This window comes from Salvelinus sp. IW2-2015, linkage group LG2, assembly GCF_002910315.2.
Source record: "Salvelinus sp. IW2-2015 linkage group LG2, ASM291031v2, whole genome shotgun sequence".
Taxonomy (NCBI): Eukaryota; Metazoa; Chordata; class Actinopteri; order Salmoniformes; family Salmonidae; genus Salvelinus; species Salvelinus sp. IW2-2015.
In genome coordinates, this window is record NC_036839.1 from 27,863,315 (window position 1) to 27,877,899 (window position 14,585).

The 14,585-nt window shown below is 38.8% G+C and overlaps 4 protein-coding genes across 4 annotated transcripts in view; all 4 read right to left on the reverse strand.

Annotated features, from left to right (window-relative positions):
- The window catches only part of ttn.2 (titin, tandem duplicate 2), a 185,094-nt gene that overhangs the window by 132,978 nt on the left and 37,531 nt on the right, over nt 1-14,585 (reverse strand). Inside the window, exons 41-47 of the mRNA XM_070446281.1 lie at nt 7,854-8,132; nt 1,999-2,280; nt 1,627-1,905; nt 1,242-1,520; nt 853-1,131; nt 454-741; nt 69-347 (exon numbers count right to left, since the gene is read on the reverse strand). Of these exons, the coding sequence (XP_070302382.1) occupies nt 69-347; nt 454-741; nt 853-1,131; nt 1,242-1,520; nt 1,627-1,905; nt 1,999-2,280; nt 7,854-8,132 (1,965 nt within the window). The remainder of the gene's footprint in view (nt 1-68; nt 348-453; nt 742-852; nt 1,132-1,241; nt 1,521-1,626; nt 1,906-1,998; nt 2,281-7,853; nt 8,133-14,585) is intronic.
- LOC139029410 (contactin-5-like) lies at nt 4,450-6,475 on the reverse strand. The gene is made up of 3 exons (XM_070449248.1): nt 6,223-6,475; nt 5,065-5,352; nt 4,450-4,934 (listed from the first exon to the last, which is right to left on the reverse strand). The coding sequence occupies exons 1-3, from the start codon at nt 6,473-6,475 to the stop codon at nt 4,576-4,578; spliced, it is 900 nt and encodes a 299-aa protein (XP_070305349.1). The 3' UTR covers nt 4,450-4,575.
- Nucleotides 7,077-7,658, reverse strand: LOC139029412 (fibroblast growth factor receptor-like 1). The gene has a single exon (XM_070449251.1). It carries the CDS (start codon nt 7,656-7,658, stop codon nt 7,077-7,079), a length of 582 nt encoding a protein of 193 aa, XP_070305352.1.
- Nucleotides 8,678-12,181, reverse strand: LOC139029414 (titin-like). The gene has a single exon (XM_070449253.1). It carries the CDS (start codon nt 12,107-12,109, stop codon nt 8,678-8,680), a length of 3,432 nt encoding a protein of 1,143 aa, XP_070305354.1. The 5' UTR covers nt 12,110-12,181.

The window sequence follows — 14,585 nt, forward strand, 5'->3', positions numbered from 1 at the left end:
GAACGATGGAAGCCAATCGAGGAAAGATGGAAGCCAATGCAAGAGTTTAAATAAGAGCATGTTCCAACCTTTTACTGTTAAATTGGCACTACATCTTTCAGTGCCGGCATCATTGCTAACTTGACAAGAGTAAACTCCACTCTGCAAAACTCCAACTGAGTAAAGATCTAAGAAGCAAGATAATCCTTCCAGTCCGGTAAAACATGATGGTCCAGTGATCAATTCAGTGTCATCCTTGAACCATTTCACTGCGAAAGGAGGTGTGCCTTTAAACGTGCTCTTAAATCGCACGTTGGAGTTAGGAAGGGCTGCCTGGGGCTCAGGCAGCAGCACAAAGCTTGGCGGCTCTAAAGATGCATTTGAAAAGAAACAATAGCAACCAAGTTAATCAGCTGGCATGACCCTTTCATAAGAGAAAAATATGAATATGATATAAATGTTATAAATTCTGACCTTTCACCCTTAGTGCCCCACTACATTCAACGCTTCCTGCTGTATTTGTCAGTTTGCAAGAGTAAGTGCCAGCATCAACTCTCTCTAACTGTTCGATTTCCAAAGACACAGAATTGTCTTGACGAACAAGTTTATATTTTCCACCAACGGAAATGTTGTTTCCATCTTTCTGCCATTCCACAGTAATGGGAAGGGATCCAGATATTTTGCAGCCAATTTGAACAAACGTTCCCAATATTTCCTGTATTTCACTCATTGGTTTTGTGAAGCTTGGGGGAAGAGTTTGTTCTGTTTTCACAAGAGCAACAACAAAACAGTCAAAACCATATGCATTACATATCATGTAATAACCAGTATACTACCACACTAATTTGTTTCAATACAAGATTTTGCACTGACCTAGTACAATCAACTTGACTTTGCAACTGCAGGTATCAATGTGGTTTGAGACCTCAAATTGATAGTTGCCTGCATCCTCCTTTTGTGTAGTCTGAATTTTAAGGCTACTAAGGTTGTTCTCGAAGCTAAGTTTGTGCTGAGGACTTGACTTGAGCTCTTTGCCATCTTTGGTCCACTTCACTTTGAGCTCAGGACTGCCTGCCACTTTGCACTCTAAACTGACTGGATCCCCAATAGTTACTTTCATCACTTCTGGTTTCTCTGTAATCTGAGGTGGTTCTAAAATGCATAGAAATATCAATTTTCTGTTAAAATCCATACATTTCAAAGACAGACCTGACCAAAATGAAAACAAATATCTAGCTAGCATACTAAATGAAAAGACTAACCTTGCACCATGAGGGTTGCAAAGCACTTGTCCTGTCCAGCATCATTTGCCACCTGGCAGGTATATTTCCCGCTGTGATGGGCCTCACAGACCGGAATCCTTAGAGTTGCCACATTATTCTCAAATGTCCGTTCAATTTTAGGATCTTCCAAGATCCAGTTCTCATCTCTTTGCCATTGCACAGACAGAGATGGTGACCCAGTGACAACACACTGAAATTCAGCCGATTTGCCCAAAACAGTGGCTACATTTTCAATTTTCTTCACAAATGATGGTCGATCTAACATCAAACCAAGGAACAATTATTAGTTATTTAAAGTAAGAATGTGTTGTCATCATGGAAGTTACATAATCTATAACAATAGCGTATGTTTTAAGTAACTAACCTTTTATACGAAGCGTAGTTCTACAAGAACAACTTCCAACCTCATTTGAGACGGTACACTGGTATTCACCAACATCTACACCATCACATTTCTGTATTTCAAGATTCAGAATGTCCTGTACTTGTGAGAAACTGTGCTTTGTGCTGGATTTAATTTCCTTTAAATCCTTATGCCACATGACCTCAAACGGACCTGTGCCAATGACTTGACAATCTAAAGACGCATTTGAGCCCTTCACAATATCCGCAGTTGATAACTGTTTAACAAAGGATGGTGGCTCTGAGGTAGAGAAAACAGACAATTAATTAAATGAAGTCTGAATCATATAAAAGTTTGAAAATATAAAATGATTCCTAAAAAGACTAAACCAACCTTTCACTTTCAATTCCATATTGCAGCTTTCACTGCCAGCTTCATTACGGGCTTCACAATAATATATTCCACTGTCCTTAGTATCAGCACCACAAATATCTAGGGTTACTATGTTGTTATCAAAGAACATCTTGTATTTGTCACTAGGACTTATCTCATTCCCATCTCTGAACCAGTATATATCAATCTCTGGAGTTCCAGTCACCTGACATTCAAATGTTTTACTTTGCCCAGGTTTCACCACTGACACACCATCAGGTTTTCSTGTGAACTTTGGAGGCTCTATATAAAATAAAGTAAACATAATAAGTATAGCAGAGGTCGAATTCAAAAACAAATGTCAAGAAGGTAAAGAATAACAGACAATAAGAACCTTTGACAAAGAGCATTGCTTGGCAAGCATCAGAGCCCACGTCATTATTAATTTCGCAGATATAGTCTCCAGAGTCTAATGCTTTGGCAAAGAAAAGCTCCAGCGATGTAGAGGTGTTGTCTTTAGTCACAGAGCAATCAGAGCCGGATAAGATCTCCTTCTTGTCTTTAAACCATTTAATGGTCAAGGGTGGCGTGCCAGACAAAAGGACATTAAATTGAACCTTTGATCCAGGYAAAACATCCATTGATTCTGGCCTTTCTAAAACCGATGGTGGTTCTGTTGATAAAATGGGGAAKGCATGTTTCAAGTTAAAAGTCTAAAAAGTTCTGAAGCCAAAGAGAGCCAAAGATACAGAAATATAGAAGACAAAAAAATTGTTATCCAAACCTTTTACAAGTAAGGCCCCAGAACACTGGTCCTTGCCTGCCTTATTAGTAGCAATGCAGGTATAGCTACCACTGTCTGCACTGTCAAGACGACTTATTTCCAGAAAAGCTGTGTTTTCAAAGAATGTGCATTTGTGCTTATCATCAGTCTTGATCTCTTTCTCATCTTTGTACCAGAGTACAGATATGGGCAGAGAGCCAGACAAAAGACACTCCAAGTGGGCAAATGATCCTTTGATACTCTCTGTTTTCTTCAGTTTCCTTGTGAAAGATGGTTTTATGATTTGATCTAGCATAAATAAAAAATAAAGTAATGAGAATGCTGTCAAAACAGGAATACCTGTAAAAAAGCGTAAAAAATTATTAAAATATGTATAAATGAACTGACCTAGAACAGAAACTGTAGCTTCACAAGTACTGCTTCCAACGTCATTGGAAACCTCAAAGTTGTAATCTCCACTGTCGCTTTTTTCTGTACGGAGAATGTTTAGTACAGAGCTCTTATCTGTGCTCTGTACTTTGTATCTATGACCTGATGTCAGCTCTCTTCCATCCTTCAGCCATTTGACTTTGAGCACCTTGGTTCCTGAGAACCTGCACTGAAGTGTAGCGGGATCCCCCATTGTAACACTGACAGATTTAGCCTGTTCAGTGATATTTGCTGGTTCTGTGATAAACATAACATTCAACAATGAGTTTTTAACATCAGAATATAAAATCCAAACACCAATAGCAATTTGAAAAATGTCCTCATAAACATCAACCAACCTTTGACTACCAATAACGCAGAGCATTTCTGATTGCCAGCTTCATTTTTGGCCTGACAAGTATATTTCCCAGCATGTTTGGTTTGAATATTTGAAATACGCAGCAGTGCTGTCCTGTCTTCAAAGGACATCTGCGCATGCTCACCATCTTTGACCTCATGGTCATCCTTCAGCCATGACACAGTCATAGGTAGTGATCCTTTCAGAGTACACTGCATAGAAATCTCACTGCCAACTAGGGAATTCACATTCTCTATCTTTTTCACAAACGACGGCGGTTCTAAAGGTGGAAAAGCATACAACCTTTTAACTGAAAGACTACAGAAATTAACAGATACATATATTTAAAATGAAGGTTTTCACACCAACCTTTCAGTGCCATCTCACAATCACAAGATGACTTCCCAACTTCATTTTCTACTGTACACTGATATTTTCCAGCATCTCCGGCTTCAATTGCCAGGATCTGGAGGGTAACTATGTCATCCTTTAAGACTATCTTGTGTCTTTTATCATTTCTGATCGCCTTTGTGTTTTTGTAAAATGATACGTTGAATGGAGCAGAGCCTGCAAGCTTTCCTTCCAACATAATATCAGATCCTTTGATAACTTCTCTGGATTCAAAGGTCCTTGTAAATATTGGAGGTTCTAAAAGAAGATGGCAATCAAGTCAGAATACAATCAACAAAAATCTAAATGGATTAATCTAAAAAAAATCAGTAAGCGGAATACTCAACACACCTTTAACTGTAACTGTGCTGCTGCTGTGGTCACTACCAGCCTCACTTGATGCCACACAAACATAATTTCCACTATCATCAACAGAGCAGTTGACAAACTCCAATGAGGCAACTGAATTGGTGACAGCCATTTTGTATTTCTCCTTTTGTGTTATCTCAATCTCATTCTTTAACCACTTAAAACTGATCTCAGGGGTGCCAGTTGCTTTACACTCCAGCTTTACAGCACTTCCTTTCACTACTAGTTTCGTAGACTCAAGCTTCACCACAAACATTGGAGGTTCTAAAAAAGAGTTTGACATTGATTATCAGTCAAGTAAACAAACATTGATGCAAGAACAGAAGAACAACAAATGCATATTGAGCCGGGTATATGTAAGAAGGTCACCTTTCACAAACAAGACAGCAGTGCATGCCATCTTTCCAGCGTCATTGGCCACTTGGCATGTGTAGTTAGCTGAGTCAGTGGGTTTTACTGAGTGAAGTTCCAAAAAACTTAAGGAGGTCTCCTTCTTGATAAAAAATGTGCCCCCACTTGATATCTCCTTGTCGTCTCTGAACCACTTGATCATAAGAGGAGCTGTTCCAGTGAAAGCACACTTCAAGACAATGGTAGATCCTGGTATGACATCTTGGTTGTCAGGTTTCAATGTGAAGACTGGAGGTTCTAAAATTAATTAAAAGGACAAAATATTTATTTTCATATTATACATCATATTACCCCAAGAAAACGCCATAGGCCTACTTCAATTAGAAGTAAAAACATAGGGCTAAAGAATTACTTAAACTTTATAAACCTTTGACATATAAGGTTCCACTGCTTTCTTCAGATCCAGCAGAATTTGTTGCCCGGCATGTGTACACTCCAGCATCAACCTTTTCCAATTTAGTAATTTTCAGTGCAGCTGAGTTGTCTTTGATTTCAGGTAAATATCTATCTCCGAACTGAATTTCTTTATCGTCTTTGAACCAATACAGAGTCATAGGCTGGGATCCAGATACTTTGCAATCCATTGAAATATCGTTACCCATAATTCCATCAAGTCTTTTCAGAGACCTTGTGAAAGAGGGTGGTATGATACGATCTGTTTTGGAAAGAAAAAGTTAAGTCATACTGTACATTGCAAGTTAAAATAAATGTMATGAAAACTAACTTTTAAAAGTAGCAAAGAAGAAAAGCTAACCCAGCACAGTAATAGAGCATGAGCACTGGTCCTTTCCAACACGGTTGGACACTTCCATCTTGTATTCGGAAGAGTCTGCTTTTTCAGACGCAAGAATCTTTAAGATGGCAATATTATCTTTCAGAGTTATTTTATATTTTCGACTCCCTTTCATCTCCTTTCCATCCTGGAACCATTTCACTTTAAGTTCTGGGCTTCCAGCGATTTTGCATTCCAAGGTTGCAGATTCCCCTGAAGTCACATTGATGGATTCTGCTTTCTCTAAGATTCTAGCAGGTTCTATATTAAAGTAAAATTAATTAGATTGAGGTGTCACAAGAGTATAATGTGTTTATATGTAATACATAAATATATGTAAATGTTTCATTTAAATGTTCAACTCTAACCTTGAACTGTTAGAGTGGCTTCACATTTGTTTTGTCCAGCCTCATTCTCTGCTTGGCAAGTGTACTTGCCACCATGGCTAATGGCAACAGTTGTTATTGACAAAATAGCAATGTTGTTCTCAAATGTCATTTTGATATTTGGATCATCATCTCTCAACATTTCAGTGTCCTTTATCCATTTGACGGAAATGGGGGGTGAGCCTTTCAATGTGCCCTGCAGTTTCACAGAATCTCCCAATGTTGCTGTAATGGTTTCAATCTTCTTTGCAAATGTTGGTGGTTCTATACAAAACATATTATAAAATCAATGAACCATGTTCTTTAGAAAACATACCGTATTTAGATAAATCAATTTGAGTTATTTTAATTTATCAACAATACTAACCTTTTAGTTTGGCCAGTGCCTTAGTGGTGATTTTACCAACATCATTAGCTATGCAGCACTGGTAATCCCCAATGTCTGCACTTTCAAATGAGCAGAACTCCAAACGAGCAATGGACTCCTGAGAGACGATCTTGTACTTTTTATCTGTGGTGACGACTGGTTTCTTATTCTTCAACCAGGTGATTTCAAATGGAGCTGTTCCTTTAATTTCACATTCGAGTACGGCAGGAGTTCCCTTCACTGTCTCAACCATTTGCAATTCTTTTCGAAGGGAAGGGGGCTCTAAGAGTAGAGATCAGATTCAATTATACAACTATCTGTTAGATTTTTTAAATAATTGTAAGTAAAGAATGGTGACAAACCTTTTACAGATAACTCAGTGCTGCAGCTCTCACTACCAGCTTCGTTTGACACCTCACAAGTGTAGTTTCCGCTGTCTAACACGTTTACATCGATTATTTCCAAAGTTGCAAGACCAGCCTTGAAATTGATTTTATATTTATCTCCATCACTGAGCTCCTTGTCATTCAGAAACCAGGAAGCTTTGAGTTCAGCTGATCCTTTGACTGTGCACTGCATCCGAGCAGCTATGCCCTGCTTCCACATTAGTTTTGGTTCCATTTTCTTAACAAAGGTAGGGGGCTCTGAAATAAGTTTTGGATTGCAAAACAGCAAATGTGTTGTCAAACAAGAATCAATACAAAAGAGAAGAGTTCAAGAAAGAGAAAATAAGAAGACATACAGAAGCTGCATTGCGTTAGTGGCTGTTTCAAAGAGGACTCAACAGCTGTTTTTACAATTAGTTCCTAGTAAGCAGATCTGTAAGTGCACAAACACTGTGTTAGTACAGAAATCTACTTAAAGACCTTACCTTGTACCGTCAACGTGGTAGGACAAGTTGCACTCCCAGCATCATTTGAAGCTGTACATACATATTTCCCTGAATCTTTCAGTTTTGCCTTTGTAATTTCAAGAACGACAACCTTGTCTTCAAAGGATTGTTTACAATCCATTGTTTGATGAAGCTTTTTGCCATCTTTCATCCAGGTGATGGTCACTCCAGTGTCCTCATCCACTTGACCTTCGAGCCGCAGTGTGTTACCAACGGCTGAAGACACCGAGGCCTCAAAGGTCTTTATGAAACTGGGTTTGTTGATAACCCTCAACTCTGAACTGCATGTAGCAGTACCAACACTGTTCGATGCTTTGCAAAGGTATGTGCCCTGATCGTTCAGCTGAAGATTTTTGATTTGTAGGGAATATTTGGTCTTGTCAGATGATATTTGATAGCTTCCCCCCGGAGAGATAGCAATGTTGTCTTTGTGCCAGACAATAGTCACCGGTGAAGAGCCAGTAACTACACACTGGAAGGTTGCTTGTTTGCCCACGTATAAAGTCATGTGATCAGGCTTTGTACTAAATACTGGTGGGTACATCTCTATAAAAAAAGTAAATAAAGATAAAAAAAAGCAATAGGATATGAATACTTCATTTACTTTACAAACCGGTACAATATACAAATGTTGAGACAACAAGTGCACATTAAAATGTGTTGTATTGTATTCAACCTTAAAAAAACAGCAGTATACATACAGTTGTATAAATAATGTTAAAGGAAACAGAGGACTCACCAGTCACTGTCAGTATGGCAGCACAGGTGTCACTGCCATGCTGGTTTGTAGCCTTGCAGGTGTATTCACCACTGTCAGCTTTGGTTGGGCTCAGGAGCTCCAATGAAGATGTCAGTTGCTGACTGAGAATGTGACAATTTGCACTCTCTTTGATCGAAGTGCCAGACTTGAACCATTTGAAGTTCACATTTGGTGCCTCTTCAATTTCACATTCAAACTTGGCTCCACTGCCAACATTGATCTCCAGGGGAACAATTTTGTACCTGAAAACAGGTGGCACTATAATGTGCACAAAAAGAAAAGTAAATTAGTACACAGGTAGATAATGATGCGAAAAATGACAAATAGACAAATGGTACACAGAGCTGGAACAGGGATGGTGGGATGCATTCCAGGAGTGACTGTGAAGAAATGGTGAAATGGTTAGAGGAGGAAGAAGGAAAGTGACTTCATGATAGAGGAAGGAGGAAAGTAACATCATGAAGAATGAAACCATGACATATTTGCCCCTGAAAGCATGCAAAAAGATTTCAGTGCTCAGTGGAGAATGACCAAGAATGAAATGTTATAGTTCATGGGTGACAAAAATACCTGGGAATGATATAGAAGAAATAAGCATGTGGGGAATGATATAGAGAAATACTAAGGTGAATTAGTAGTGGATTGAAAGTATAGTAAATTCATGCTGAAAATTCTATCAATATTTGTTTTTATTTAGTAATTAATTTGCTAAAAATAAATATGTATGAAATAAAGTATGAGTTTGCTGCCAATATGAAATTAAAATGTTATATTACGTTATAAAAATGTAATGAATGATAAAGTTAGTTTATGTGTATGGTGACGAGTAACAATAAAACTATCCCCATTATCCAACCTTTCGAGACAACTGTGAGTCTTGATGATGTTGTGGTCTTTCCAGCTTCATTCACAGCCTCAAAGACATATTCTCCTTCGTGCTTCTCCTTGATAATTTTCATGATTGTAAGTGTGTATGTGTCATGTTCTTTGGAACACTTGAACTCTTTGCCAGATTGAATTATTTGTCCATTGAAAAGCCAATTAGCTTTTGTAACATACTTTACTGTCACAGTGTATGTAACCTTACAATGCTCCTCTGTGGTAATGTCCTCAAGGAAAGTTTCAATAATGGGATAATCTTTTACGTTTCCTTGAGATTTAGATTTTTTGACCTCTTCTGAAATAAATTCCTCCCTGTGTTCTTTTTGGATGAGTACATCTACAGACTGTTCAGTTGGAATGGATGTCATGGGCATATCGGTGGTGATATCAACCATACCTACATCTCTCTCATAACCTTTTACAGTCATAGTTCTAACCTCCTGTCTGGCCACCTGTACTGTCTGTTCAAACTCAGCATGTGATTCTGTAGTAACTTCCATTACTTGACCGCCCAAGTTGGATTGAGTTACTTTGGACTCTTGCACCACAATACGTTCCTCAGCTGTTGCTGTTTCATGTGTAGCCCGAGATTCTGTCTTTCGTTTAGCAGCCTGAGATTTAGGTGTTGTGAAATCAACTACACTTTCTGCTACTTTTACTGTCTCAACTACAGATGACAATATTTCTTTGGAGGATGCACTGCTAACCTTTAGTCTTTGGGGCTTGTCGATTTGCAGTGTGCCAGGTTGCTCAGATGTAAGAACATGCTGCTCGTGATAGATAATTGAGTAGAAAGCTGCCTGGAGTTCAGTCCTTAGATCTGCAGTCTTGGGGTACTGACCTTCAAAAGCAAGTGTTATTTCCATAGGGGCACCTGGTGTTGTGATAAGATAAGTGAACATCGCACGCCTAGGTTCCTTGAGTACCTTCACTTCCTGTACCTCAGTAGCCTCTAAACTTCCAACAACGTCTGCTAGTATAAGTGGCTGATCAAGAGCCACAGCAGACTGAAGTGCATCTTTCAACTGACGTCTGATGTCCAAACTTGTTGGTTTTGGAATCTGAATAACAAATGTGAGCTCCTTTGGAAGAGTTCGACTTTCTCCAGACTCTGAAACGAAAACAGCCATTTTGTGCTGAGTTTTAAGGCTAACTTTTGTTGACTCTGATTTGGTTATTTGCTGAGACATTTCCCCAATCAATATACGCTTTTCATCCATCATTATTGACTGTCTAACAGACTGTCCTTCCTGTATCTGGATGGCAAAATCTTGCTCTGTTGCTTCTAGAAGTACACTACTCTCAGTTGCGATCGCCTTCTCCTCTATTTGTATCGGCTCAGCAGGTACTTTAGGCTCTATTTCGGATTTGCATGAAAATTTGTCAACAGCTGTCAAACTCTCAGTATGTCCCTCCTCTAACGCTTGACTATCTGCCACACTTGTAACTTGCATGATGTTCCAACGATCTTCTTTTTGGATTAATGCACGCTGCTGTTTGGCATCACTAGTAAATGGTGTTTCTTTGGATATCTGCATGGGCTTTGATGTGACCTGAAGAATGTTCTGTGGTCTGGGTTCTGTTCTAAGCTTTGACTGAACTCCTGTCACAGACACATCAAGATCTTTGGAATAATCTGCGCTAAGCTCCATTTTTTCCTCTGAGGATGCTGCGTGTTTTCTGGCTTTCTCCTGCTTCTGTGTTGCTGTCTGTTGGGCTGGCTTTTCAATGGTAATAATTCCCTCTTTGGTTAAGGCACCTCCTGGATGAAATGACTGAAGATGTAATGGGGTAGGGGCTTGTTTTTGGGGCTGAATGGTCATTGTGTCTCTCTTGGCCTCAAACTCAGTCGTATCTTCGCAAGTGACAGATGTCCGTTCATCGTGGGTTACTGTATGTAAAAGAGTAGGGCTTTTCCTGGCACCTGCTTGTTCTACAGCTGGTTTCTCACAAGTAAATGGTTCCTCAGATGGTAGGATATCCTGATCTCTAATTATCTGCAAATGCAGTACCTGTTCACCTTCTACCTGAGAAAATAATGAGGTAGCACTTTCTAAACTCTTCACTTGTTTTGTTTGTTCAGCTTGTAACATTTGCTTTTCCTCAGCTGTCAGTGCAGATTTCATAATGTAATCTTTACGAAGGAGAGCCTTTTCTGCCTCTGGCCTCTGCATGGTAAATTTTGTCTCTTTTGATAAGGTTTGTTTTGTCTCAGAAACTGAGGCTAGGATTGGTTTGAACGATTCTTTTGTCACTGAAGATTGTAGAGCAGAGTCAGAAGATGGCACATCTGTGGTATGGCCCTCAGGAATCATCTGTTTTTCAGTTGACATAGCGGAATACAATATCTTAATGCCTTCTTTGACTTTGTAACTTTTTTCCTCCTGTGGCTTGGGAATGTCTTGCGATCGTTCTTTTAAAATTGACAGTTGGGATTCAACAAGATGACTACTGACAAGATGTTTTGGCTCGGAGGTTGGCTTTACTTTATCTGTCTTCCTTTCACCTGACATCTCTGTGCTTACACTCGCCAAGGTGGTCATCTCCTCGGAAGTGGCAGACATTAATTTTGAGCGCTTCTCTTTTGAAGACTGAAGCTCTACGACTACTGGGCTTTGGATACGGTCACAGTGCTGCTCTGTGAGCTGTGGGCTATCCTGAACAGCAGATGTATGAAAGGGAGCCGTACGGTGTTGTTTCGTAGAAACTACTGAAACTTCAGGTGGAAGAGTGACACCCACAGACACTCTCTCTTGTACCTCATGTGACTGCAGAACTGCAGCCTGGTGGGTGACCCTCTCTCTTTGGACAGTAGCTGCAGACATATCCAACTCTCTAAGGGTTTGTACTTGCTCACTGGAAACAACCTGGCTGTCCTCGGTGCCAATGGTGTACACCATCTGATGTCCTGCTTGATCTCTGGCTCTGGTCTCTCCAGGAAGGTTGACCTCGTACAAGCGGGACTCTGTAGCTTGTTCAGCAGTCATGGATACTTTATAACCTTTTTGAACAACCATGTGTTCCTTACGCTGAGATACAGAGATAGGCTCTTTGAACACAATTAGGTCAGCACTACAAGAGGCCTCCCCAGATGGGTTGGAAGCCTTACATGTATAGAGACCACTGTCCTGCTGTTGAATGCCCTTCATGTTGATGAAGCCAGAGCCATCTGGGTTGTTCACTATAATGCAGTACTTACCAGGCTGAATTTGACGAGCACTTTTATACCACTGTACATCTGGTATTGGATCACCAGTTACTTTATATTTAAAGTAAGCCTCACCTCCCTCTTGGCATTTTATAGGTTTGATTTGGCTAGTGAAATTTGGAGGTTGGACAGTGGCTTTGAACATTTTTTCCACCCATTGCTCAGCTGTAGTTGAAGCTCTCTTACTTACCTCCAGGTAAGTAGTACAGGTTGTCTGGCCAAATCTATTGCTAGCTGTACAAGTGTACTCGCCTTTATACTCTGTTTTTACCTCAGATATTATTAAGGTATACTCATCTTTTTCTTGAACCAATTTGTAAATTGATGAAGAAGTAATTACTTTCCCATTATGAAACCACTGAACAGTAGGCTTTGGAAGACCAGATACTGTGATAGTAAATATAGCTGACTCCCCAACATTGACAGCTGCTGGTGAGAGTTGGGTCAAAAATATAGGCTTTTCTTTTTTATCCTCTAAAGTACTCGAATAGTATTTAGACTCTGGCTGGAGTTCAAGTGTTTTGGATGTTTGAGGTAACTGAAGGCCAGTGGTGTAGGATTCTTGTTCTTCTTCCACTGTGGTCACAGTCGACCTAGAATATTCTGTGTAAAAAATAATTTGTAAGATTGAGATAAAATGTCCATTAAAGACAGGGTTATGCTGGTCAACTGTGTGTCCGCTGCAAAAACTTAAAGGTTGACATCAACATTACTTTACATTAAAAAAAACATACAATAAATACATCAGTATATAACTATTTTATTTATACATAAATAAACTCTGTTAGAGACAAAGTGAAGCGATTTCTGTACAAACAAATCATGAATTTCAATTACTCCCATTTCCAAATGAATACTCTGTCATACTTTATTGAGATCAGTCAAATTGGTAAGTCTTTTATAAGCCCAAATATACAGTATTCATTAAGAATACAATTGCCTCAAACATACAGTGAAACACATATTTACAGCACATATAATGTATATAATGAACATATCCTTTTTAAAAATGTAATTTTACAGCCAACCCCAAGGCTTTATTTTGAATGGATGTACTTTGCCACTGTAGTCCTAATGAAAAAATAAACTCTACAATAGTACATTCAATATTAGATTCAAATTGTGTTAGATATTGAATTTTTTTTGTGTACAATATATATATATTTTAAATCATTAACCAAAAGAAACAAAATATTATCAGAAACTCATTCACAAAGAAAATGTTTAAATTCTGCACATCACTGATTGTACAGCATCATGTTAAGATGGAATTATCATGGTTGCATACATATTGATAATTTGACATGCACTTCTTAAAGCTGGAACCCTTAATGGTGAAACTGCCACATCCGTTTGGGATATTACAACAACAACGTTACTGAAAACAACACCCACCGTTTTTCCCGACTTCATTGCACGCGCGATAGAACAGCAGAATATGTACTGTAAGTATTATTTTTACCACACTGCTTTACGCACCTCACCTCCATTTCGGCCACAAAATAAAAACTATAACAAAGGTGCTGGGGCGGACAGTCATGCTGTTTACCCTAATGTAAATTCCAACTTCAACACTACACACTGGGAATTGGATCCCCAGTTCTCCATTGAGCATGCTTTTTCGTTCAGGAGTACGCTTGATCTGGGTCCGAGAAATCCCCAATGAACAATTAGATAAGCCCCAGAGTTTTTTGTATTTGTTATATTATGTATGACTATATATTCAATTATATGATTAATTTGAAATATTAAACCATTGGACATTTTGGGCCTAACACGAATGTCTTGATAACAATGTTTTGATTACACATGGGTGGTAAGTATTCATACACGTTGTCACGTTAAATAAAACAATAAGCATTAACTTTTGTTTTACTATTTTGATAAGCAAACATTCAACATTCAAACATACCAAACATGATTATATAACATTTATAATTACTCTTATGTGTGAAGTGATTACACACTATACACAATAAATAAGATCTATACCTAATTTCAGAAAACCTTTCACATGTATCTCAGAATAATTAACAAAAGCTACTTTTCGAACATACAATTGCTTAATTGAGTTCAACTTCCACATGAAAATAAATTACATGAAGAGATTAGAACACTTTCAACAAAGCAGTTGTTTCAGTATATCCAGATTTATTTTGGATGAGACACTTGTACTCTCCCGCATCATTTTGAGTGACATTTGTTATGATCAAATTAAAATGTCCAGATGCTTTCTCTTGGATCATGTACCTAGTTTCTTTCACTGGATCGCCATCTTTGTACCATTCAGCAGTGGGATGAGGTTTACCATTAACTAAACACTGGAGGACCACTGGAGTTCCTACTGCTGCAGTGACGTTTGTCAAAGGAATAATGCATTTTGGTGGAGTTTCAGTCATTTGAAACTGGAAACTACACGATTCCGATGACTTTCCTTTGAATTCTATTTTATCATCTTTGGCGGGCTCTGCGAAAACATCAAAATTTATACTGACATATTTCTCTCCCTGCTCGCTCATCTCATTGTCTGTTATGGCTACGAGTCTAACAGCCTTTTGTGATTCATCAGCTTCCTGCTCAAATTCAAATTCCAGCTCTATTTCTGATGCCTGCTCACCATC